The sequence below is a fragment of the Triturus cristatus genome, chromosome 7 (assembly GCF_964204655.1).
Source record: "Triturus cristatus chromosome 7, aTriCri1.1, whole genome shotgun sequence".
Lineage (NCBI taxonomy): Eukaryota > Metazoa > Chordata > Amphibia > Caudata > Salamandridae > Triturus > Triturus cristatus.
Genome location: NC_140590.1, coordinates 1,191,491,262 through 1,191,519,021, shown reverse-complemented (window position 1 = coordinate 1,191,519,021; position 27,760 = coordinate 1,191,491,262). Strand labels below are relative to the sequence as shown.

Below are 27,760 nucleotides of genomic sequence, written 5' to 3'. Positions count from 1 at the left end.
GGATCCGAACCTAAAGCCTTTGGAAACTAAAAAGATTTCAGTCTCCATAGCCAAGCCAAAGGACTCTAAAACACCTCCTAAGGCCTTGGAGCACAAATCGCAACCCCGCTCGGACCCGAAAAAGTCAGCGCCGAAAGCGGTTGTCAAGGAGGAAGAACTTTTTCGACCGGATTCGGTCGATCCAAAACAGAAAAGACTTAATATCGACCCCAAAACATGACATATGGCCGCTGTGCCACTCAAGAAGAGGAAGCTGGACACACCAGACGCTCGTGCAGTGCCTCTGAAGAAAAAGGACTGTGCCACTTCACCTATAAAACCCTCTTCTCCTGTTCTTCCTACTCCTGTTCTTCCTCCTATACCTCTCTCACCTCCACAGCCTACAACACTTCCACTTACACCACCACCACAGGATGATGTTGATGTAGGGGGAGGCAATAATGACCCTTTCACTGACCCTGGCAATGATACTGACACACCACAGGATGATTGGGATGATTATCAGGACCCAATAGATCTCCCAGATCCCCAGCCATATCCCTCAAAGCCATCTCCCCCAGATGACAATATTGGATTTGGGCAGCTTGTTAACAGGGCGGCCACTTACCATGGCGTTCCCCATGTATTCAGACCCTGCAGAGGAGGATTTCCTCCTAGACACTTTTGAACAGTCTCAGAAATCTGTCTAAATACTGCCAATGCTCAAAGGGGTCATTAAACATGCCCCAGACATATTCAAAGACCCAGTGAGGGCTAGAATTCTCAATCCCAGGATTGATAACAAATACAAACCTGCCCCCAATGATCCTGCCTACATCAAAGGGCAGCTACCCCTAGACTCACTAGTAGTGTCTAACGCTAGGAAACGCACCAACTCACAAACCTCCGGTGATGCATCACCTCCGGATAAGGAATCTAAGCTGCTAGATGCCTCTGGCAAGAGAGTTGCTGCCCAAGCAGCCAATCACTGGCGCATAGCTAATACCCAAGCATTACTTGCTAGGTATGATAGGGCTCACTATGACAGACTAGAAACCCTGTTACAACACTTACCAGATCAGTAGAAGACTCAGGCAAATGACTTGATTCAGGAAGGCAAATTAATAACCAACGCCTCAATCAAGTGTGCCCTTGATGCAGCCGACACAGCCTCTAGGTCCATTAACACCATCCTCAACCAGCCGTTCAATCAGGAACAACTTTTTGGACCGGCTGTAGACACCACCTTGGAGAAAATGAAAAAGGAGACAGACAGCCAACTCCATGGGAGCCTTACAGTCTCCATACACACGTGGTTCCTTTTGTCGCTCCTTTTATAGGGGAGCATCCAGAAACATTGGAACAGACACTGCCTCCACTTCTTACAAAAATACAACACAAACATCCCCCACTAGAGGATATTTTAGAGGAGAATACAGGGGAAATAACAAAGGCCGAGGCAACAATAACACTCCAACCTCCCCCGCTAATAAACAGGGACTTCCCTCCACTCCCCCCACACCATTCCATCCCGGTCGGGGGAAGGCTTTCACAGTTCCTACCTGTCTGGAACTCCATCACAACATACAAGTGGGTAAGACAAATTATCCAGTATGGTTACTGCCTGGAACTTACAGCAACCCCACCCACCATACCACCCAAACAGCGTCCAATGTCCACAGAACATCTCACGCACTTAAAGCAGTAGGTTCTCTCACTGCTTCAAAAGCAGGCAATATAACCAGTTCCCTTACAGCATCAAGGAACAGGGGTTTACTCGCTGTATTTCCTAATCCCCAAAAAGGACGGCGCCCTCAGGCCAATACTATACCTCAGACCTCTCAATCTTTACATACAGTCAGATCATTTCCACATGATCACTCTTCAACAGGTCCTTCCACTACTTCAACAAGGTGACTTCCTTGCCACACTAGATCTCAAGGATGCCTACTTTCATATTCCCATTCACCCCGCTCACAGGAAATACCTATGATTCATAGTGGACGGACAACACTACCAGTTCAAAGTCCTTCCATTCGGGTTGACCACCGCGCCCAGGGTGTTCACATAGTGTCTGGCAGTAGTAGCAGCACACCTCAGAAGACAACAAATCCATGTCTTTCCCTACCTCGACGACTGGCTCATAAAAGCCAGGTCACACAAACATTGTGTTCATCACACTTATCAAACCATCCAGCTGCTACACAACTTGGGATTCACAGTAAACTACACCAAGTCGCATCTCTAACCCTCCCACATACATCAGTATCTAGGGGCCACAATAGACCCCTCCAGAGCTCTGGCATATCCCACTCCAGCCAGGATGGCCAGTATGCAAGTCCTAATCACCAAATTTCAACAACAGCATTCCCTCCCAGCAAGGGTATTCATGCAACTCATAGGAATGATGGCCTCTTGCATCTTTATCGTACCTCATGCAAGACTTCAAATGCACCCCTTACAGGAATGCCTAGCACGTCAGTGGAACCAGGCCCAAGGACAACTAACAGATCTGGTGTTGGTGGACAGCCGCACACATCGCTCTCTGCAGTGGTGGAACCTACAAAACCTATCCGAAGGGCGGCCATTCCACGAGCCGGTTCCACATGTAGTGCTAACAGCCGACGCATCACTCACCGGTTGGGGAGCCCATCTCCTAAAACATACAGTTCAGGGCAAATGGACCACTCAACAAAAGGTGCTCCATATCATCACCTGGAATTACTAGCAATATTCCTAGCACTCAAATCATTCCAAGTAAATCTTCAGCACAAGACTGTCCTAGTCTGGACGGACAACATGACAGCCATGTATTACATACAAAAACAGGGGGGCACACGCTCTTTGCAGCTGTCCCAGCTCGCACAAAGCATTTGGAGCTGGGCCATTCCAAAAAACATATACCTGCTTGCAGAACACCTTCCAGGAGTTCACAATCAGATTGCGGATCTGCTAAGTTGCCAGACACAGCAGATACACGAATAGGAACTCCATCCCCAAGTTATTCAACCATTTTTCAGATGTGGGGTCAACCAGAAATGGATCTGTTCGCCACACACACAAACGCAAACTGCCCAACCTTCGCCACCAGGTTTCCACATCCGTTGTCCAAAGGCAATGCGATATGGATGAATTGCTCAGGCAGATTTGCGTACACTTTTCTGCCACTCCCACTGATTCCCCTAGTGGTACGCAAGCTCAGGCAACAGTCTCTCAAAATGATCCTGGTGGCTCCCACATGGGCACGCCAACCTTGGTTCACAACACTGCTGGAACTCTCAGTAGTTCCACACCAAAAACTACGCCTCTCCCCAACATTGCTAATGCAACCATGGAGAGATAAGACACCCAGACCCAGGTCAGCTGAATCTAGCAATCTGGCTCCTGAAGTCCTAGATTTTGGTTATCTTAACCTTCCGCCGGACTGTATGAATATTATTAAAGAAGCCAGACGTCCAACTACTAGAGCTTGCTATGCAGCAAAATGGAAGAGATTTGTCATCTACTGCAGCAACAATCGTATTGATCCGCTGGATGCTTCCAGCCAGGACATCATTTGCTACTTGCTACACTTGCAAAGATGTAATCTGGCATATTCATCCATAAGATTACATCTAGCAGCACTTGCAGCTTATTTACAAAATAGACAACACTTGTTCCCTATTTAGAGTGCCTGCAATTAAAGCATTTATGGAAGGCCTTGAAAGAATAATTCCTCCCAGATTACCACCCTCTCTGGTGTGGAATTTAAATATTGTTCATACCAGGCTCATGGGTCCCCCATTTAAACCTCTACATAAATGTGAACTTCAGTTCCTCACATGGAAAGTAGCTTTGCTTGTCGCAATTACCTCTCTGAAGAGTAAGTGAGATCCAGGCTTTAACCATTCAAGAACCCTTCTTACAGATACATCGTAACAAAGTGGTTCTCAGAACAAATCCAAAATTCCTTCCAAAAGTCATCTCTGCTTTTCATCTTAACCAATCAGTTGAGTTACTGGTGTTTTTCCAAAACCCTGACTCAGTCGCAGAGAGAGCCCTTCACACACTAGACGTTAAAAGAGCACTACTTTATTATATCGATAGGACCAAACCCTTTCAAAAAACAAAACATCTGTTTGTAGCCTTCTCCCCACCTCACAAAGGCAACCCCATCTCCAAAACTGGGATCGCCAGGTGGATAGTAAAATGCATTCAAATATGCTACCAAAAGGCTAAACGCACATTAACAATCCCCCCTAGAGTGCATTCAACACGCAAACTAGGGGCTTCCATGGCATTCTTAGGGAACATCCCCTTAGATGACATATGTAAAGCAGCAACGTGGTCTACGCCACACACCTTCACCAAACACTATTATGTTGACGTGCAGGCTAACCAACAAGCTTCTGTAGGCCAAGCTGTCCTTAAAACACTTTTTCAGACCACTGCAACAGATACAGGTCACCACCGTTAAGGGAGACACTGCTGTAGAGTCTATGCAACAGTATGAATTCTGCAGCTCATATGCCTCGAACGGAAAATGCTACTTACCAGTATGCATCTGTTCTTGGCATGTAGAGCTGCGGACATTCATACGCCCACCGGCCTCCCCGGGAACCTGAGTCTGTTCCAGTATTATCTTACTTGGATACATTCACATGGACATCTCTTCTATTCCTTACTGACTCCATCATTTCCCATTATGGCGAAAAACAATCTGAGGATGGAGTCGATGCCCATGCGCACTATCGTCCAAGGGAGGAGTCACCTATCTCGTGACTACAAAAGACTTCTTCCACGACAACAAGGTGCAAGCATCTGAGCCCAACACCAGATGGCGATCTAATGCAACAGTATGAATGTCCGCAGCTCTACATGCCAAAAACATACTGGTAAGTAGCATTTTCCTTACCCTGGTGCTAACATACAAAGACAAGTAGTACTTAGCTTGACAGCTAACAGCAAAGAAAGAAGATGATGGGACCTGATATTAGGACTTCGTTGTACCAGCTTTCCACTGTGTACCATAAAAAATAGTAGAGAAAGATAAAGCATAAATCCTAATCTACCGACCTGCCATAGAATTGACATCGAGAGCCTGATTTAGAGTTGGGCGGATGTGCTACTCCGTCACAAATGTGACAAATATCCTATCTGCCGAATTAAGTGTCATTGGATAAAACCAAGGCTTCCAGTGATCCATTTTTACTGATTTTTAGAGATCAATACAGACCGAAAACCAGCTATCATCCTATCTATATTTTTTTTTTTATTTTTTTTTTAAACCGTTTATTACAAAATTCTCTATATTTATTTTAAATGTGGAAAATAGGTTTACTTTTGGATGATTCTCACGGTCAGTCACGACTGCTAGGCCAATAGCTGTACAGATGGACAGGCGGGGGAGTCAAAGAAAATAATTAAAGATTTACTAATGAAGTTAAGTGACTGCGGCAGTATAGCTGTTTAACTGTTCCTCAATTCATATGGTTTCAAATGACTGTTGTACTGTTAATGGATAATGGCTAAAACCATTGGAACTTCAAACATTTGTCTGTAAAATAAATTTGGAAATATACCCATGGCAAATATATTTTTTAAGCTGAGCACAGAATGAATATGGCTAAATACAGATAAAATGAGCAGAATTTAAGTACGGATAAATATAGGCGGAAATGTCAAAAAAATAAATTCCATAAAACCAGTAGCGGCTCGCATAGGGCGTGCTGCAGGGCGGTGTGGCAGGGTGGTGGGGGTAGCAAACACGGACATACGACGGAACGGAGGAACGGAATAATTACGTTGCTCCATTCCGTCGTATGTCCGTGTTTGCTACCCCCCCCCCCCCACCCTGCCCCTTCTCACCCTACCGCCCCTCAGCGAGCCGCTACTGAATAGAACCATGTGATCTTCATTTCATTTCATTTCATTTCACTGTGTACCATAAAAAATAGTAGAGTAGAGAAAGATCTTGATGTAATGTGCTTGCAATATGGCGATGGTATATCTGTCATGTTTGTGATTGAGTAACCCTTCAACTGAACTCTGTCAGGCTCTGAATTTTCCTGATCCAGCACAATTTATCTTCTGAATCTGAACTAGCTCTGCTGGATTTGCATATAGACTTTGCACGTGCACTGTTTTTCTCACTTGGGGTGTGATTCTATCTGCCAGTCTACCAGTCTTTTGGTTGGTACATTGACCTGATGGCTCATAGAGGACAGTTTTGTTTTCTTTTGGTGATTGTGATACAAAAGAACGTTGTGGCAAGTTGCAAAAGAAACGGAAAACGATGTAATCGCTGATGTTGCGCTTATAGCGGGATGGAACGACCGCACCGTAAGAGTCTGTGTTGTGTCTTGTTTTGCTCCAGGCTTCTTCGTGTTGAGGCTCACAAAAGCCAAATCACAGGTTGCTCCATCAGCCCAGACAGAAAGCAGCTGGCCACAGTTTCTTTGGACATGCACCTGAAGGTTTGTGCCCTACTTCATTTAAAGCATGATGTCCATGTCAACATTGGCAGGAAATTACTTCATTTGTGCACTTTGAGGCCAAAACACTCAGGTACATAAATTTAAGGTCCCTGGAGATAAGTGCTAATTATTGCATTTGTGAAAATCAGGTTCCTGGAAGCGTAATTTGCAACTGTGATAATTATCACCTATTTCCAGTGCTATATGTTGGGGAAAAATCAATTCAGGAGCCCATAAATTTGGGGGCAAGGTGTGTCAGACGAAGATGGGTTGAGTACCATTGGGTGGAGGGGCAAGGCGTGACAGTCAACGTATTCATGTATTTAAGAACAAAATCTGCTCAAAGAAATGGGCATCAAGAACAAATGTGACAGTAAATCTGTTCTAGTTTACATAATTGGTCTCAAAGAGGTTGTATTTTAAAATATCTTACAGGGTTAAGACACCTGCCGCTGAGATGTTTGTGTACCCAGCAATTTTGAGAGGATTATAGTGTCTACAAGTATGAAAGATATGAGATTCCTACACCTTATAACCCACATTATGTTCTATAACATTTCCTGTGCATTTATTTTCACACTTTCTATTATTTATTGTGTCTTTATGTGTAATGTAAAGCACTCTGACACCCCACACTGGAATGAGTAGCGCTGTAAAAGAATTAGTTGCCATTTAAATCATTTTTGTAATTACTCATGTACATAGATAGATCTTTCATTTTTACAGTTCATGCACATTTGTTACATGGTTGAACATAGTCAAAACCTGGCCTCCGAGTCACATGTTCTCTAAATACTTGTGAAGTGATGATAAACTGTGGGCCTGTGTTTCCTTCCATTTTATTGGCATGTAGTTGTTAGGCTCGAGATTACACTCACCGGGTGATAGGCAAACAAAATAATTTCTGATGACCCTTTATTTGAAGCCTTTGTTTTGTGCTCGGCTGGAAGAGCAGCGCCCGCTGAATTGTGTCCCAGTGTCGGAAAATGACACCAGGACAATTCAGGGCAGAAATAGCTGCCGGAACCGGGCTCCCTTCTTTCCAGCCCAGCCTGCTCAGAGTTTGCTCGGCAAAATGAGGCATAACATGCAGATTTGGATGCAGTAAGAACCCAAATCTGCATGTGCTGATATTTTCTGGGTATTTATTCCCTCTGTAAATGTGGACAGGCTCGTCCTGCCAAATTTTTACATAGGGAAAATTTGAGATTGCCACCTTTCCAAGATAAAAATACTAGTCATTTGTTGGTTTTAAGAGTATGCAAAGGCCCCAATGTAATACTTAAATAGAAGTTTATATAAAATCCTATTTAATAATGTGTTACAATACTTTTCTGTCTTTGTTTACTTATTAGTCAGGGATTATTAATGCAGCTCTAGGCCAGTTTTTAATTTACCTTCATCCATCGTATTTTTGCCACTTGAAGTTTTTACTGATAATTTTGCAAAAATTCCGTGTTTAGGTGAAATAACAGATTTTTGTACCTGAGGGGACATTAAAATACAGGGCATAGAAAACAGGACAGATGGAAAGCCCAGGAAAATTGTAAAGGTGCGCTGATTCCCACAACCCTTTAATTCTGCTTTGTGCGGTAACAAGAGTTACCGCACATCCCGGAATGGCCAGTGCCTCTTGTAATGAGACCCTAATGATTTCTGGTTTATTTTGCCCTTTGCTACATTATCTCTGTGTCTTTGTCCACATGTGTCAATCCACACACCTATCAGGTTTATATTGTAACTGGGTCTCATCTTTCGTCATAGCTGTGGGACTCCGCTAAAGGTGTGCTTGTTGGATCTCACGAATTCTCTTACCCTTTGAACTGTGTGGCCTTTCACCCGGAAGGGCAGCTGGTTGCCACTGGTTCTTGGGACAGCCAGATCACCATCCTTAAAACTGGGACCTGGACAGCTGTATCGGTGAGTAAGACAATGACTTGTAATCTCTTGAGATTCATTCACTTTAAGCCATTGTATGCAGTGTGGCGTGCAGAGGCAGAGCTGCTGAGATACAGCAGTTACACAATGGCAGCCCTTAATTTCTGCACCTCTCGTTTATTATAATTATTTATTTTCAAATGTTAGAAGTACAGGCAGCTCTGAGATGCATCATTATGCAAAATATTGTCCGCATTGAGGCATTTAGCTTTGTGCTCAAACCTTCCTCACCAGTTTAAGTAACTGTGCCTCTAAATCAAGAATATTCTGTCTTCTTGAGAACATCTGCTCCTATCAGTAGACTGTTAATTGTGCAAAAGCATATTTCCTAAAAAGGAAACGTTTGGTAGCATTTAGCATTGTATATTAAAAAAAACTGCACTCAGCTCAGACAAGAAGCGGAGCTGCCCTTGTGAGCTGGTACTTGGTAGAGGCGCACTCAGAGGTATCAATAAAAAGTCTATAATTAATCTTGATAATTAACAGTATATGATATCTCCATACTTTTTTTTACTAAAAGATCAGAGGTTAAAGTAACGTAATAGTTTGGTGTTCAAGTTAGTTAAAATGTACCTTTTCAAAAACCAAAAAAAGGAAATTTGCCAGTTCTAGTTCAGTGAGCTAATTATAACTTCCACGAGTCCTGTAATGGCTGCCAGCAACATTGTCCTCATGTTTCTGGCAGCCAATCAGAGGTCGAGCGTGATAGCCCAAGGTAAAAAAAGATCCCTTGGCCACTTAGAATGTTCTAATTTTGAATTGCCACTCCAGCAAAACTCTTGCGGGAGTCCCTGAGACCCAACCATCCAGATATACAAATATTTGTGTACCTTCATTTTTCAAACCCTACTGAATGGATTTACACCAGCACAATCTGCGGACCAAGATTTAGCTTCAAGCCAAATTTGACTAACACTGCTCGCCTTAAATGTCTATTTTTCATCCAAGCTGTGCTAGAAAAGTCACAACCTCTTTTGCCATTTTTACAGCAAAGTCTTAAAACATAGGATTAGCTAGTGCCATCCACACCAAGCTGATGAGTTAAAAAAGCCTTTCACGAATCCAAGCGCAGTATTACAGCTTTGAATTGATAACGTTCCATCCATGCCAACCTGGAATGAATAAAGGCAGTGACACACGTTTCCCTCTCATTAGAGCTCGTCAGAGAAGACATAGCTTTGTCCACACAAAAGAGAGCACCTAATATAAGTCACAGCAATACCCTTTCAAACTTAGAGTGCCACATAAATTATGCAAACAAGCAAGTAAGGAACCCGGGATGGTTCCCAGGCTTTAGGTGAACAGCTCAAACATACACTGTGTCAGCCGAAGTGGTCCTCCTTATGGCCATCTGTCTCCATTGTCAATCTAGCTAAGTCACAAGGACATTGGCCGTATTGTTGGCCCTACTGTCAGTCTCACTGTGTGCATGAACGATGGGCTAAGAAAGAAGAGTCCTGCAAAAGAATAATCCTGCAGTTGTTTGAACAGTAACCTTGCTGAACTTACAGAAGGGTGGGACTTCAGGAGCCAGAGTGAAAATGTGTTAGTTGGGTGCAAATTTACCCTGCATAGCTGAGGAGAGCAGGGTATGGATCCAGAGCGGTGACAATCAAGTGCTTTAAGTGCATTCATCTGTGATTGTTTTTATGCATGTATTTACATTTATGCTTGTGTGTGTTTGACATTATGTCCCTCCCTAATAAACTGTCACTTCCTGGAAGCTATGCCTGGTGACAAGGACCACCCTACTCCCCTCATCATAAGGGGTTCATCTCTGGTACAATTATGTCAGTTCATGACATAATAGTGCCAATGGCATAGTAATGGTCATCCTAGATGATTTTTGAGCTTTCTTTGTCTTTTTGTGGCATAAGGACCGCCATCATTACATATTAAGAGCATGACTAGCCTACTTTTAGCCTTCACTTCTAGCCATCCCTTTCATAATGGTGCCGCCTTCGAATAATAATGCCATGACTGATATATGGTGGGCATCCTGGCACAATAGTGTCCCTGGTATAATAGTGGGCATTTGTGGCATACTACAATTATTCTTGGTATTATGGTGAGCGTCCTTGGCCCATGATTGTAATACCTGGACATTTGAAGCAGAATCTGTCCATGTGAGGCATTTATACTTGTGAGTACTCAATGGAAATACCAAACAGATGTTTAGGGACTGTGTATTGCCTAACAATTGTTTTTTCAGCAAAGGATATTCTTCTGAGAAATTGAGTTTGTGTGCCCAAAACGGAAAGTGGTATTTGAAAGAAAAATAAGTGTATTTTCAGCAACTGATAAGCTGATGAAAATAAGTGCTTGCAGTTCCAAAACACATTTAAAGTTGATAATTGAATGATAATTCAAGCTGAGTTGGGGAAACATGTTGCTCTGGTTATGCCCTTTGTACTTGAGGGTACGTGATGGTGTGGCTGTTATTTAACTTTTAGGTGGAGGCATTTCATATTGAGAATCTTTTTTCTGGCATTTCTGCTGGTTAAGCTCCCCTGAAATGCTTGGGTGGTCACTACTGTTAATCCTGCTTAGGGTGGTCTTGTGTAGTTTTAACATATGAAGTCTCTGTTTTGCAATGAGAATATTTGCTAGTAGCTGGTAAGGACTTTTCTTGAGCAGAAGCAACTCTCACTACATAAAAGGTTGTAGACCCCTGCTTCCATCACAATGGCTTCATCGTGTCGTCATAAATACAGAATGTTGGCGCTCTAGTTGTTCATTAGAACACTGTGGGAGGCAGCAGTAGAACACCAGGGAATCAAATGACAGGCTACTGCTGTTGTTGGGCATATATGTTGGACTCACAACTCTGTCCGAGAAAGAAGAAGGCTGGCCGCACTGCAGAACCTGTTAGACATCAGTCTGCCAAGCACGACGGCGCAGCCAGCAGCAGCAATTTGGCTGAGAATGTTTATAATAAGTGTGCAGCACTGGCTGGTGGGAGCTGTGTTGGCAGTGGGTGCAGCATTTCAAAGGCACTGGTAGTGGTAAGTCAAGTGGCCACAGCTTCTTATGGTGGCGGGGAGGACTGTGATGGTCATGATCAACCATTTATGTAAAGTGGGAGTGAATCAGTGGAAAGCGCCTCACCAAGTTGAACACTATGATAGTAAAATGGCAGAGAGGAGGGCTGTGGATCTGCCCAGCAACTCTCCTCCTCCCCTGCACCACGAGGCAAGCGGGCCTGGTTTGCTTCTCCATTCTCACTCGGAGCCTGTGGCGGGCTGGTGTCCCTCTTTCTCCTAGCCTGGATGCTATTACTTCGGCCCAGGGGGTGCTTACATTTGTATAAAGGGGTTATACCCTTCCCTTCCTTAAGGACCCACCACCTGTTCATCTCCCACCTGCTTCTACCCCTGTAGACCATACTGCAGCAAGAGGTGGGAGCTCTTCTATGAAAAGGAGCAGTGGAGTAATCTCAGTGCTTGATGCGGAGACAAAAATCTGGACCTCTTACAGGCCAAGCTGTGCCAGGTCTTGCAGTTTGTACTTTCCCTTGCCCAGCTGGGATGTGCAGTGGGCACGCGCGAGGGGCATTTCACTACGTTGTCAGTGCTCCTCTGTCTTCTAAACCAAATTTCCTTCTTCAAGTCTCCAATGGTGCTGTGTTTTGAATGAGTTGGCCAATCTGTAGCCTACAACCCCCTTTGTTGTGCCCCAACGAGACCTTCATTTAGTTTGGGCTTTTCTCTATGGGACTCCGTTTGAGACCTTGCATAGTTGTCTCTAATGGATTTTTATTTTTAAAAGCAGTGTGTTTGATTACTATTACTTCAGCCAGACAGGTGAGCGAGTTACAATCTCTTAGTCCCCACCCACCTTTTACCTCTTTTTATGCCTACAGGTTGGTGTTGCCAACCAGGGCTGCTTTCCTGCCAAAAGTGACTGCCTTCCATCTGAACCAGTCCATCACCCCCATCCCACTAAGGAGGAATAGCATTTGGACAGGTTGTGTCCTAGGTGAGCTGTAAGCTTCTACCTTGACCGCACCAAAGACACACAACTGGATAACCTGCTCTTTGTGGCATACTGTGGTGCCAAGAAAGGCAAAGCAGGGCAGAAAAGACACTACCCGCATAGAGCATCCTCTGCATTGAGACCTGCTACGCTTTGGCCCAACACGAACCTCCAGAAGGGATCAGTCGGAGCTCATTCCACCAGGGCGAGATTTACCTCGATCGATCTCCATAGGTTACTGGTTTAAAAAGAATTTGCAGTGGAAGCCGGTTGACCAACCGAAGTGCCTTATGGGGCTGGTAGACTAAAAAACACAGTGGTAATGGGAGGGCGCTGTTGGCGTAGGATCCTGTGTACAATATTAAGAGATTTAAAAGCTACTCTGGATTGAATGGGCGACAATTGGGGGATCCTAGTATATGTCTTATTCTGTCCCATATTGAAATGCCAGTATAAGGCGGGTGGCAGCCTTCTGGACCGGCTGAAATTTATGACGTTTTTCAGGGGCAGCTGAGTACCGAGCTTTGCCATAGTCTGGTGTAGATTAATTGGATTAGGGTATTAACTACTGGTATATGTCAGTTGTCAATCTAGCTCTTTCGTCTGTCTAAAATACATAAATACAAGTCTGCTTCCTTATACCTACTAAGTTCAACATATAACTGCCAATGTCACAAGTATGTCAACGTGTCATCTTAATGCTGTTATTGAGGCATCTTTCACCAGTATGCAGTTGGCGATTAACCAGTGATAAAGTTGGAGTGCACCCTGGCTATTTACATTTGCCATATATGCTCTCTGTGTTTTCTATTTATATAATTAATGCTGTGGAATTACAACTCCCCAAAGTCAGTCTCCTTTTGTTGAACTTTTAATAAAAACGAATGGATGAGCCCTTGGATTTCGCAGTTTAAGCCTGGAGACTGAGCACATCGTACTCCGCTTCTCCCCATCAGTTTCCCTCCTTGATACTGCACAGTGCTCATAGAGGTAACGGCGCCTCATTCGGCACCGAATCACACAAAATGGGAAAATGTGGAATATTCATGAGCAGACTGATTACTCGTAAAAACGTTGGAGATCTTTTTTCCCCTTGAGTAAGAAGTTTGCTGCATCGCCATGACAGCCTTGCTTTACTATTGTCGCAAGGAAAAGATCCGACCACAATACAGAGAGTATGGTCAAATATAAGATTGTCCATGCTTTAAGGGCTGGTCGGAGAGAAAACAAGTTGTGAGTGAAATGCTGTCTGGAGTTCATCATGAATTCATGCTTCTATTATTTGAGGAGTGCGCACACATTCACATCTATGATAAGCGTCCAGAGGACTGCAAAATTCTAAATACAGATTGACACAGGTTTCATAGTAATCTGGCCAAAATACTGCAAAATTACCACCACGCAGTGTTGGATTAGGAATAGATAAATAAAAAATCATATGTGTTTTAATGTGTGGTGCACCACTTGAGGTGCCCTATAAGGTTCCGGTTACTTTGGAGGTGGGGTGTGGGCAGGACCTCGGAAGTTGCGACTGTGTCTTAATATTCCATCTTTCATTCTTCCTGTGAGCTCTGTTCACCTCTCGATTGGTTTGCTCGTCTCTCAGGTGATTTCCGGACACAAGTCTTCCATCCGTGACGTCTGCTTCGCTCCGTCTGGGAAGACTGTCGCCTCGGCCGCCCTCGATGGAGAAGTGCGACTCTGGTCCTGGCAAGAAAATGTCCTGCTCGCGAACTTCCCCGCGCACTGCGGGATGGCGCAGGTGTCCAGGTTCATATGCAGCGGCCGCTACCTCGTCACAGCTGGGGAGGACTGTAAGGTAAGTAGCTCTCTGTTCCTTTTGTCAGAATGCCACCTGTTTGGTCTGTGTACCAGGAGCAAGTTTTAACCAGGCACCTTGAAGGGTTGATAGGTGAACATATGCAGCAGGATGGTAAAGCAACGCGAATACTTTCTCAGCAGAAAGATTAGTGACCTGACAATCTGCGGCGTAGCTGGGGGGGGGGGGTGTACTCTTTTTGGCCCTCAAATCCCCCCCCCCCCCCCCCTCCTCTCTTACCTGTACCGGGCAAAATCATGGAGCACCCCAGGCGGCAATAGGTCTAGCTGTTGTTTGACGAGTAGGACTAGAGGCTGTGTAGGAGTCGGATTAGAGGCTGGGTTTTTAAGAGGGAGATTGTGAAGCCAGGCTTCCATGGCAGAAGTAGAGACTGGGCAGGAGCAGGATTAAAGTCTAGGTTTTCAGAGAAGGATTAGAGACAGAGTTCGTTTTTAATACCACGATCAGAGACCTGAATTTTAGGCTTGAAGGGATCTGTGATGATGCTCTTGGAACACTATTCTCCCATTGGCCACTGTGGGTGGTGTCTGCAACCACTGGTGGACTCCTGCTGGTGTGGGGCTGGTGCTGCACCAATCTCCTGCTGGCAGCCTGTGCCATGGTGTGGTGGGCGATGCTTGGTGGTGATTATGTCTCCCAGAGATAAAGTGGGGCAAGAATGGAGTGTGGCAGAGTGGGAGGGAGAATCACAGGCACTGAACTCTGGTTCCAGATTGAGGTGGTGAATGGAGCCACTGTGGGATCGTGGGTCCTTCTTTACCAACAGGGGTGTGAAGCAGGTGGTTTTCAGACCTGTGTTGAGCCGGTGCCACGCCTGCTTCGATTCCAGGTCCCAGCTAGCACATGCAGGTTTTTGTCCATGGAGACAGCGGTGTTGTGGATGCCCAAAAAACATGACTGGGCCGCTAACATGCTGCACAGCTGCTCCCGGGCCATGTTATGTTATCTTTAGCACAAATGAAAGCAACAATCAACATGCTGCCCACTACCACTGACTTAGCACAGAAAGAATCATGCATGACTGATCTCGGCCTCCTTAGGACTGCAGTGCTAGTATGAGATCAGTGGTTAATACCATGTGAGAAGTGCAATTATGATATCTCAAAATGTGCTTTTATGTTCTTTTCGTACAAGCTGTCACGGTGTAAAGTGCTCTGTGTAGTTTGTAAGTGTCTATTTTTGAAATCTTTGTGTGATTTAGTTTGTAAACGGCTCTTGTAGCATCAAACTTGTCTCAAGTAAAGCCCTTTGATACCCGTTAGGCCTTGTTTGTGCTATTTAAAGACATACATAAAATAAATAGTGTCACAAGCAGCGTTTCAGAGGAGGTCAGCTCTTCTGTAAAAGCGCTTGTGTTGCCTGTTGATGTGCTCAGGGCTATCGCCGAGCAGAAGCTATGAACGTCTGAACCTCGCAGGCACATGTGTGTGACACCTTCATTTGGTGATGGCGATGCACCTGCCATACCAGGATCTAAATCTCTTGACAGAGCCCGCCACTGACTGCAATAGGAAAAATACAATGAGAGGAATGATGCCACTGGCTAACGAAACTAGAGGGCTCCCGCCTGCGAGGCACGTTGAGGGGCCCCCTCCAGACTCCATCATAGGCTCTCCAGCCAGAGTAATGTGCTGAGGGGGCCCTCTGGAGCTTGGAGCCCCCCTGCACGGCAGGGGCTGAGGGGGCCTGTGTTACACCACTGAACGATAAGGTATTATCATTTTATTTTTCCGTTTGAGCAGTGAGGCGACGCTCCTCTGCCGCAGCTAGGAGCTGCCACTGTGGTTCCTTCAGTCCTGAAACGCGCCCTTGGTCATCTTGACTCTGCCCTGTCAGAACAGTCGCAGACTATTGGAAGAAGAAATCGAGCAGTTGACATGGTTCTGGCTGGCACCAGAGGTACTGAGCCCATGTGTGAAAAGAGTCCCCACTTGGGCTTTTAATGATCTGGAATTGGGAGCGCTCTGAAGCCCCATTACAAGTCGGGCGAAGCGGTATCCCAGGGAGAGCAGGAGGAACACACGTCATTACATGTTTTATCAGACACAGGAACACACTCCGCAAAATCTGTTTCCAGGCATACTTTATGCTGACAAATGCAGGGTGAAAATGTGTGGGGATCAGTATCAGGAGTATCAGGATCCGTATTGGGCCAGGGTCCTGCACATTCTCCTACATTGAGGGGCTCCTGGGGTCTAGTAATTGGGTGAGAGATGCCAACTGGAGTTGTTAGCTGATTTCCTGTTCATTGCCCTCTTTTTACCAGTTTTCTAATAACCTTAAAGCGGTAGAGCACCTACTGTCTGACAATGTCTTAGACATGGACTTTGGGTGAAGGGGCAACAGAAGTTGCTTATAGTGAGTAAATTTGACTTTCATCAGCCACAATAGAGAGTAGATGTGTTTTTGGGACTACGATCAGAGACTGGGCATTGTGAGCAAGTATCAGTTAAATGAACTAGACTGAGAGGTTTTTAGGAATAGAATTAACGACCAGTGTGACTTCCCAGACCTCAAGGAGGCCACATTATTTACAGACTTGTGGAGCGGCTTGAGAGAGCCAGGTTCATCATAACAAGGGTCTTTCAAACACTGGGGCCAGTTATGGAATTTAACTGCAGAGTTGGATCCCTCTACAGACTTAAACAGGCTTCACCCTCACTGCTGCACCGCTAATGTGTTGTACATTTGCATCCAGAAATGTTTAAATTCCAGCAAGGAGTTTAAAGATAAAGGTAATCACCATTTTTACAGTCGTTTTATATTTAAATGAAAGCACAAGCCGCAGCAGTAAATAATCCTGCTGGGAATGAAACGGGCTCAAGGCTGGTACTGTGATATACTCGGGCAAAGTGCTTCTAATTTTAAAGCGTATTATCAGCAGTGGGAATGTCACCCTGCTTCTTTAAGCTGTTTCTTTAACCTTTGCCCTAAATTCCAGTACATACGTGACTGACCTTGGGGTGTCATCACATCAGGAATTCTGCCCACTGGTCAAAAATAAAAAAGACCTTCCCAAGGGTATTAGTCTTCGAAAAGAGTTAGGTTGGACCCTTCAAAGCTCCCATCGTATGGACCTTATAAGGAGATTTTGCTTTGATTTAAAAAAAAATCACGCAGGTTGCCTATTAAAAGACCTAACTGGGCAGAGGTGAGTCTGTTACACCACTGGGCCTCGTCGCAGCAGCTCCAGGACCCAGGCATCTCGGTGCCAAAGATAAGAGCTATGCAGATTTCACCATACAGTACAACTGTAGCACTGAAAAAAGCGCTGCACACAACACAGCAAGTATGTCTGTCCAGGAGGGAGTCTCAGACTCTCACTCCGTACAGCTGGCAAGGTTGCACCATCGCCCTGCACACTGCCAACCCTAGTTGGACTGGATTGGCACTGCTGGCCACTTAGCTGACTGATGCCCTGGTTCTGCCCTGTCTGCTGTTGTCAGTTTTTAGGTCTCGCCTGACCCAGCGCATGCGCTGGTCTGGCGAGACTTATTGAGAGGGTTTCAAAAAGTGCTACCAGGCCAGCCTAGAGCTACAGTGCATGTGCGCGGGCGCCGCGCTTTACCGCGATTACTTTAACTTTCGCGGCCGCACGGCCGCTTTGATGTTTGATCGTGATCGCGATCACTTTCGCGGCCGCATGGCCGCTCTGCATAGCCACTAGGTCTTGCTTTTGGGACCTTATATTAGTTATGCAACTGTTACATGGCTAAACACTTATAAGGTCCCAAAGGCGAGACCTATTGGCTATGCCAATGCTTGTTTTGTAAGATTCTGTACCTTTCAGGAGAAGGACGGATTACCTACATCAATGATTACTCTCCGAGAGACAAAAGTGTACAAGCGAACTGGACTTCACATGTGCATTCAGAACACCCACACACAACAGCAGAAGTCTGAAGTGGAACTCAATAAAAGTGAAAGGGGTGGTTTATTACTGCTATTGTCAGAGGGTCAAAGGCTATAAAACCAGAACAGAGAGGGGCGGGTATCTTTCATTAGTATAAAGAGTGACAGCCGGTCACACGCTGCTGCTGTCACAGTCCCTTACGTTTTGAGGTCTGTGTTTGTGAGTGAGTAGCGTCCCTATGCACATGGCCGAACCGAGGTGTGGGCTGTGAGGCGAGACGTGGACCTGCAAGCTCTGATATTTGTCGAGCTTCAAGTGCTGGGCTGCAAGAGTACAGTTTTGCTTCTATTTAAAAAGTCTCTTATCCTCTTGCACACAGCCCATTGTAGCGTTGTTTTTTGCATGGGGACCTTTGTTCCTGTAATAACACATAAACATGGTCTACTTACCCTTTTAAAGGGCGTACTCAAGGAACATATATTGGAATTTTAATTTAGAAAAACTTAAAATAAAACAAGTGAAAGCTAATTAGACAAGCCTGGGCATGCGCGCTGTAAGGAATGCAGCTGCCTGAACAGATGGCACCCTGCACGCTCCCGAGACCCCTAGCCCATGGGAGGGGACATTCAAAGATAAGGCGGGACATACCTGAGCCTTTGGCCATTTGCGTGCTGTCTTTTATGGAAAGCCTTACGCAAATGGCCAATCAAATGCGTGGCACAAAAAAAAAACAAGCATTGGCATAGCCAATAGGTCTCGCCTTTGGGACCTTATAAGTGTTTAGCCATGCAACACTTGATGTTGTTGCACCAAGGATATTCTGCTGCATAACTAAATACTTAGAAGGTCCCAAAGGCGAGACCTATTGGCTATGCCAATGCTTGTTTGTCAGTGTTGCAACATTTTTTTTTTCTCTTTTATGTCCGGCTCAGCAGAGGCAGAGAGGCAGCTTAGGAGTGTTTAGAGCACAGTGGGTATGACTTCAAGGTAGCCAGGGACCCCTGCCTTGGTCTTTGATAACTGTGGTCCTGTCCATGCTTCCCAGGTCTCGCGACACAAAGGGAGGGACGGAAAAATAAACTAAATGGAGCGCCAAAAGCAGTCTTTACTTTTTATAGTTTACACCTGTTAGAAGGTGGTTCTGACACTATGGGCCGCCCGGATTTTTCGCTTTTTGAGCACCTAATTGTTGAGCTTTTACTGTGGGGGAGCCTCATAAGTTGGGACTCACCCACAGTGAACTCAGGATGTAAGAGACTGCATGGGGATTTTACTGGTGTTCCCCTGGCCTGACCAGGCCACTGCGCAGCAGCTGGAGTAAGGGACACCAGGCTGTTTACATGCAGACACATGTGTACACGCGTGTGCACACGTGTACGGGCTGCGCAGGGGAGATTCCTAGCGTGCGCAGTCCAGGGGCAGCTACAAAGTGAATGGTGTGGCAGGACTTATGCAGTATTGGGTGGTGACGTGAAATAGGCTTTATACCCTGGAAAGAAACATGCCAGGGAAAGTCAGTGTGTTTTACTGTGTTTTCACTTCATTATTCCCCTATGGGAATGTGGGGCCCATGGCTAGATTAACTTCCATTAGGCCTACAGATTCCAGACACGCACTTAAGTCCAATGTAGCGAATGTGAAAATAAGTATTCTGCAGAGTCCAAAGTCCTATTTGTACTGCTTTTGGGTCATCCAGAACTGTCACATTTCGCTGAGCCAGCCAGGACCAGACCCAGGCTGAGGGCTGACCTCAGCTGGATGGATTGATAACCTTTCTTCCACAAGCTAGGGCCTCCTCTCCACGAAGAAAAGATGGGAGGGGCTACAGGCTCATCAATTAGCAGCTGTCACTGGGTGCCAGGCACCAGGCTGCACCAAGGAGGGAAGGCAGCGTGGGCGAAAGGGGCTTCAGAGACATGTGGCCAGAAACCCTGGGCGACGCCATTTTGAACAAGCCCGAGGCTGGACAAGAAGGAGGGAGCAGGGGCAGGGACGTGATGTGTCACTGTTTGATAGGACCAACAGAGACTTCCTGCCAGCCCCCTACTCAACTTTTTAAAAGTGCTTGCACAGGAAGAGAAGGACTCTCTGGGGTGTGGTCTGCTGAGGGTGAAGGTGCTGGAGCCTGGCGCAATGGGCAGTTGGAAGGAGAGACCCCCTGACTGCAGGCCCAGAAGGAGAGCCTGGCGAAAGGCTGGCGCAGGGAGCCAGTGAAGACAGCACCCTGCTGAATTAGAGACCCTGAGGGCGGAGGAGAGTGTTCCCAGGGCTGGGGCTGGTAAAGAGGAGCATGAAGTGCCCCATAATGCATCGCCAGGCATTTGGAAATCTGCCGTTTTGGTGCCTGGTGGCCCCCAGAGGAGGGGGTCACCCTCATATGTGAAAAGGGGTGCTGGGGGGCTGCAGGAGCACCGCAGTCTCCCCAGCATAAAGAAGAACAGCCCACCCCTAAGTTTCATGGGCCATCTGAAAGAATAACCCCTCAAGGGCTAAGCCAGCCTTTAACACCTTCTGGACTGGAACTTATGTTCTACAGCTGAGGGTGTACTATGAAGTGCATCATGGAGTGAAGGGCTGAGTTGGGGATGTCTGGAGAAGGGCATCCCCTGGAGGTGAAGTGGTGTAATTGCACCGAAATGCATTTACTATTGGTTATTTCTTTTTAGGTGGACTGAAAGTCACATGTGTAAAGTGAAGTACCTGTGTAGGGTGATGTTAAGCTAAATGGAGTTATGTTGCTGGACCTTCCTGCTAGGGGGTCTGGCTGTATTTACGTAATCCCATGCTTTTACCTGTGATTCCTTTTAAAGTGAAGAGGCGCACTGCAGGAGAAGTGTAGTTGCCAGGAGTACTTCTTTTGAAGGGACTGTAAGTCACATGTGTAAGGAGATGTCATAAGCCAAGTAGGGCTATGTTGCCAGACAGTCCTGCTAGGGTGTCTGGCTGTATATGCGCAATCCTGTGATTTCATCTGTGATGCCCTTAGGGGCTGTAATTGCAATGCATTCAAATGATCAACCAAGGTGATGAGTACTGTCATTCTAAAGTGCGCGTAAACATGGATTCTTGCTGCTGCGCTTAGGTGAAGACCCCAGACTGCTAGCCCTTAAGATATAGAGGTGCATACTTTATGGTCAGTAGGAGATGCTTAGTCAGGGTCATGTGTCACCAAGGCAGGTTTACCCCTTTTTAATGCTTGTTGAGGTAATGGGGTGGGTCGCCACTGTGATGATGCCAGTTCGCAGGGCCCTCGCTCCGGGTTATGTTCAACTAACTGCATTGGGGGCAAGTTGATGTGCATACATGGGAGTGGTGGTACTAGACCCCACCCCCCCTGCGGGATGTAATGCAATGTCACAAAGTAATTCCAACAGCTTATGTATATTTGTAAATTGGTGCATAGTATTGAGTGGTGTGTGTGTTTAATAAATGTATTCTTACTTTTATAAAGCAAAGTACAGACTGGACAATCAATTATTGAGTGATATTTTTGTGCACCTGCAAATGGCGATTACTAGCCCACACCACCTCCCTTGAGTAAGCCTCAGACTGCTCTGCAATGCTACCCTCTGAGAGTCAGGCACTACAATTGGGTGTTTGGTTCCCAGTGAAGGACAAATGTAGTCATGTTATTTGTGCAGGCCTCACAGATGCTGCCTCGTTTTCCAACAACACCAACTTACCTTCACCTTCAGAAGCAAATAGGAGGCTTTGGATGGCTGAGAACTGGGACAAGGGGTCATCTCTGCCATGTTATGGGAGGGGGTAAAATAGTTGCAATATTAGTTGGGTACCCCAGGGATTTTTGCGCTTTGACACCCTCAAAAGACTAATAGAAATCCGTGATAGTCAGCAAACAGGTTTTCTCATAAGATTCTAGACAAGACTGTGCTCTATTTTTATGCAGTTAAGCTGGCTATGCCATGGCTATGGCAGATGGGACACAGAAGTGAATCAGTGAGAGAAATAGACTGAATACCCTTGTTGAGTACAAGTCGCAGTTTAGCTGTCAGACCCCGTCCAAGTGTTGAGGGAGGGTCTAGGAGCAAACAAGGACTACTGGACCTTAACCGTAGGCGTTGGAGTACTTTGCCTCTGTTGTCCACGTGTTCATCCTACTATGGCTCTGCAAAACTGGGCCAAGTACAACCTCTGGGAAGGTGTTCCTAGTATGTGGCTGGCTCACTTACCTGGTCTTGATGTACCTACTGACAGGTCAACTTCAGGGGCAGCACAACCACCCACAGGCCCCTCCTCTGTCAGCAAGGTGGCTCAGGTCAGTCAGCTCCGATCATCTTTCGGTCACCTCTGGAACATCCGATACCTGCTGAGACCCAAGATGAATATATCACTCTCCTCCATCTCTGGCAAGCTCTACCATCACTGGGGTTACACTGCACCTGGCTCCTGGACAGGCACTTCTCCTGCATGGTTGGTAGGCTCCTTCCCTCTCAGTAGGCAGGTGACTCCTAGGCGCTTCATGTCATGTGAACAGATGTTTCTTGCAAGAGACAGAGTCTGGTCATGTCACCATACCACTGGCAAGCTCGCTGTTAGGCAAACAGGTTGCCCAGAGGTACTCCTGTGTATTCTGCTGAGCATTCCTTTTTTGGTAATAGAGAACTGGAACTAGAATAACAAGTGGTCAGTTGGTCCTACTTTTTATACAGACAAAGCAGACAGATGTGGATCTACTGACTGCACTTTCAAAACCTGTTTAATGTGGTTCTACTTTCAAGTGTCCTTTCCAAGCTGCAGTCCAGACCTAGCCTTTGTGTAGAGCAATGTTCCTCACAGGAGGATAGGCTCCAGTCTGCAGCACTTACAACAGAGGCACACAGAGATGTGACCTTTTTGCATCTGGCTGTTTTCAGCCACACTAAAGAGTTATCAGGGGAAAGACAAAAGCCTGACATCCCCTAAGGGGGTCCCTTTCACCTTGAGCATCAAAGACTGCAGTCCCATCTTTCAACCTCCCTATCTACCAAATGGCGGTTCTACGGGAAGACTAATCAGCAGCCCTTCTCAGCAAAAGGCCTAATTGAGCTTCCAAAGGAGCGTTTCCTTCTCTCTCCCCTCTGTATCTGCTTGATAACCTACTCCCAGCTTTAGGAATGTCAGTAATGCACTTCCACCATCTGGAAAATAACCCCACCTCCATCTTGTGCACAAGGCTTGGACAGAGGAATTCCAAAATGGATTCCCCAGGCCTCCATTACTCTGGTTCACTCACCCATTCAATGCATGTAACTCACAGGTCACTTAGGCAAACACGCACAACATACACTTGGGATTTTAGCGCTAGGATTTGGGTTAGCGCATAGAAACAGACCTTTAAATGAAAGGGCCAGTAGGCCTTCTCTCCAGTGGACACAGATAATAAGGTTTGGTCACAACTATGGGTTCACAAATACGGTATGCTGCCACCACTGCTCAATATTCTAAAACAATCGTGGGGATGGTAGTTCACTGTCAGTGCAAAGAGGGCATGCTTGGTTCACCCTCCAGGTCACAGCGCAGGACCAGGATCTCACTCATGCCAAGGGACATCCCTGGGCATCTGAGCACACACTAGATTAGTTTGAGGCGTCGGCCAAAATAAAAAGACCATATACTCGCAGTTAGGCATTTCGGGCATGATTGGACACACTGCATTCCTGTCCCAACATTAGTGCTAGCTGCTTTCTGCCTGTGTAATACCTCCACTTGTGCACATGCTCTCCTCTGCCATACCTACCATGCCTATGTGAGGCTTACCATCATATGTAAGTGATGTGTGTTAGTGTAGAAGCAAAAGAAGCAGTGGTTGGGGCAGGGCCCAGGGGCTCCTGCCTCCTACAGGGATCAGAGTTCTCCGTTTACATTTAGCTTACCAGGGCATCTATCCCCCCTTCGTACACTGTGCTGGTAGAAGAAATGTGGGGATACCATAGGCAAGTGTAACTGGGGATTCACAAATTAGATGATTCTTGTTGGCGGCCTCATCTGATAACATAGCAAACTTTGTGGCTGACCTGACTCCTAACCTTTCTCACCATCTAGTCTGGAAAAAGTCGAGAGCTTCCAAGAGCCGTAGTATGATCTGAGCCAGGGTCTGCTTCAAGAATGGTAATGCAACAGAAGCATTGTAAAAACGCAAGGCGCATCATCGGTCAAGCTTCAGATCAAAGCTACAAGTAACTGGTTATCTTATTTCATTAAATCGAAAAGCAAGTTATTTTTTAACTGACCTATATTTCTATGAGTGGCGTTGGTTACAACAAGCACGCCGTGAATCACCTGTCTGCATTTGCAGGTTCCATCATTCTCGTCTGTTGGGAATAATATCGTTAGCCTTTTTTAATAGATGTTCACTGGGAACAGAGATCAGTGTATACAGATTTTAAGTGGCAGGAGAAGATATTGCAGAGTATTTATCCCACCAGCCAAGCCCTTCAGTTGTACAATCTTCAGTTTTTGGTATAAGTAGAGGTTTACTTCTGGTATTTTTTGTCCTTGCTCTTTCCCTCTCCGGTTTTCTCACTGAACGTGCATTCCAGAAATCATGCCCAGGGTTTTTAGGTGATGACGGGCCCAAAACACATGCATCTCCACCTCATTTCAAACTTAAGCCTCTCATTCAGCAGTAACTGACACACATGTGATCCATGATTAAGTCAGAATCTTCCCTTACTTTGGCATCTTGGATTGGGTTTGGTAGGTAATGAGGAATAGGTGATATGAAGAGGTTTGGAGGTTGGAGTACATAACTCACAGTCCTACAGCTGGGGCCTGCAATGGCAACGCCAGCCATGCTTTGTTCAGAAACAGTGGACTGTGCTTACCTCTGCCCTTCAACAGACCTGAAGTATAACATAAAGACGCCTGTAGTTATCTTAATGGTGATATCCTTCACACTGGAACTCAGTAGCTGGAGACAACAAAAAACTATTGGTTTAGTCCATACAGCTGAGTCATTTTTACAGGTGCTCTGTCTTTGTTATAAAACACTTGACACTGTATGAGACACATTCATCAATGCCCACGCCCTTGTTAGGTGAATTACGCCTGACCAGGCTCACTTCCATTTCCAGTGGTGTCTGCTGAAGAACCCTCATGTAAACTTCAGTCATCATCTAGGGAATTCATTGCATCTTCCAATGATCAGTTTCCAGCTGATACTCTGAATTATTGCCTCTCCTATTCTCATCCAAAGGCTACTCTTGGTGCTCAGGTGGTACCAAGTTTAGGACTCTCATAGTATGCGGCCATGACCCCTTCCCAAACTAGGAAACTGTGAGTCAAAATGGTACAATTGCTTATTCTGGCTATGTCTTGGGACTGGGCCATGTGCAGGTTCACCTTAATCCTTCAGACTATTTCTCTCTATGGTTTTAGTGATCTGACATCCACAAGGATCTAGTTCATTAGACATCAAACTTGAGAGTCTTTCTTGCTCAGAGAGAGCGATGGCCATCAAGAAAACCATAGATTACTTTCTTGAAGGGATTTTCAAGACAACCTGACAGATTCACAACTTTTTTTGCACCCACCTTTAGGAGCCCTGAATCCAATGTGTTCCCCATGCCAGGTGGAGATGCACCCTACCCAACTTTACCCGTTTAAGTCGCTGGACCACTCGTTCTGATCTTGTGTGATCCTGCCAACTCACCATCCATCATTGAAAAAGTCTGCATATGCTCTCAGCATGTTATTAGGCTATCCCTTCCACTTCCACGAGCCTCAGTCGTAAGTAATGATAGATTCTTCTAGGTTCATTAGAGAGGACTTCTTCTGGGATTTCTCCGTAAGCACCTTAGAAGACACATCAGATAAATCCCACCATATAAATGTGCTACATTTTATTTTGATTTTGGTTTTCTTTGCTCTAAAGGACTTCTTGTCATTGGTCAAGTACACTGTGGATGTGATTAAAATAGACCATGCCACTGCCCTACTTGAGAGATGATTTTCAACTGGAGAGAGGATTGTCTGAGCAGACTGCTACACACACCATATGTGGAAACAATCACAACGTAATCAATTCCTTTGGTTTGATTCTTTGATATCTTGCGCCTCCATGTGGGGGAAGTCCTCCCAGCTGACTTTGAGACAAGATCGCGTAACAAGGTTCAGTGCTTTGTTCTTCCCTACAACTACTTTGCTTCAGTAGACGGTTTCTTAGCAATGACATTTGCTCTCCTATACTTTGTCTGACAACTTGGATGTTCTCTCTGCTGCCAGGAGATTCAAGGGCTAGTCTCTATATTGAAGCAAGTGTACACATTCTACTGGTGGTTGGTGACCAGGTATTAATCACACTCACTTGTGCTTTGAACATCATCACGACTTTCTCCAAATATATGGTGCCTTTGCTCCATTTTTTCATCAGGAGAAATGGTTGTCCTGATCCTACTATGCTCTAAAGTTGTTGGCAGTTTCTAGATCTATGTTCTTGCCCTCTTATCATACTGTCATTTCTTCTCAGCCGAGAAGGAACATTATGATGTAGATATTAGATGTGCTGTACGTTTTTATTTGCACTTTAAGGGGACTTTTTTTCTGGTCATTACTTTTTTCATTCATGGTGGTCAGATGCTGGAAAGGTAGTCACCATCAAATAATAGAACCCTTTCCTCTAATCAACATTACTACTTCTTGCATGGGTCATCTCCTGCAAACATCTGAATACGTTCTGCTAGAGCAACAGTGGTCTCTGGCGGTTTTTGCAAATATAGGCCTGGATGTCACATTTGTTTGGCTAGCTGTGTAGGCTACCCAGTGAGCATTCTCCCTGCACTACACTCATATGTGTCTTCTATAAATAATTAGCAGTTTGACCAGAAACGTTTCTCTAAGTTGGTTTCCTTGTCGCCAGCTATTCTTTTTGTCCCCACCACCATTCTTACGCTATGGAATATTTTCATTTGTTGGGATTAGGAGAGAGCTGGTCGGGAGGAGAAATGTGTTTTTGTTAAGCCCATGTATCTATCTACTTTTACATGGGCTCTTGGTGCTCAGTTTGTGTAGAGCAAAGAGAGCATATGCCACCTACATTTGTGCTGGTTTATTGAAACTACTTGCTTTGAGGTTTATCCCCCCTAAATTTCAGATGGTGGTAAATGATGCTACTTTAAATAGGTAAAACTTTCCAGAAGGGTAGTGCCAGCACCAAGAAATCACATCCTCCATCCATCTTTTTTTTTTGTCTGTTGGATGACCTGTTGGACCACAGAGGAGAGGATCTGGGTGATCTGCATGGAAAGCTGTGTTGTGGCTTTTAGAGGATGGATAACAGTGCTCTCGCAGTCCCAAATATTCGCTGTTGGGTTCTCACATGCACTGACCAACCTACCGCCTTCTGTTTCAAAACTAAAGAATCTGCAGAAGGAACTGTGTCCACCAGAAACTGTTAGTAAATATACACAACTGACTCTAATATGTATCACTTCTCACTGCAATGGTTGTCATTCTCATACTGCTGTAAATAATGAGTGTTACCAATGCCTCCTGTAACGGTAATCCTTTTATCGAGCTCAGAAGGATGAAGGGAGGAAAGGGAATTGAATGTAGACCTGCAGGTCACAAGATGCGGAGACCAACCACTTACCTCCGTGAGTGATCGTACTATTCCCCTTTTAATTCCGAACCATTTGCCCTCCTGTCGGTTCTTACTGCCCCAGTGCACCACTATGTGGCCCCCAGTACCAGACTCTTAGACAAAGGCCTTCAACATTCAGC

General features: G+C 45.5%; 1 protein-coding gene across 3 annotated transcripts in view; it reads left to right on the top strand.

Annotated features, from left to right (window-relative positions):
• Positions 1-27,760, top strand: part of TEP1 (telomerase associated protein 1) — a 1,383,286-nt gene that overhangs the window by 868,033 nt on the left and 487,493 nt on the right. For all 3 annotated transcript variants that reach the window (XR_014966740.1, XM_085618536.1, XM_085618535.1), the window contains exons 37-39: positions 6,335-6,434; positions 8,199-8,354; positions 13,954-14,166. Coding sequence is in view for 2 of the 3 variants with exons in the window: in XM_085618536.1 (XP_085474662.1) it covers positions 6,335-6,434; positions 8,199-8,354; positions 13,954-14,166 (469 nt within the window). In the remaining variant the exon portion in view is untranslated. The remainder of the gene's footprint in view (positions 1-6,334; positions 6,435-8,198; positions 8,355-13,953; positions 14,167-27,760) is intronic.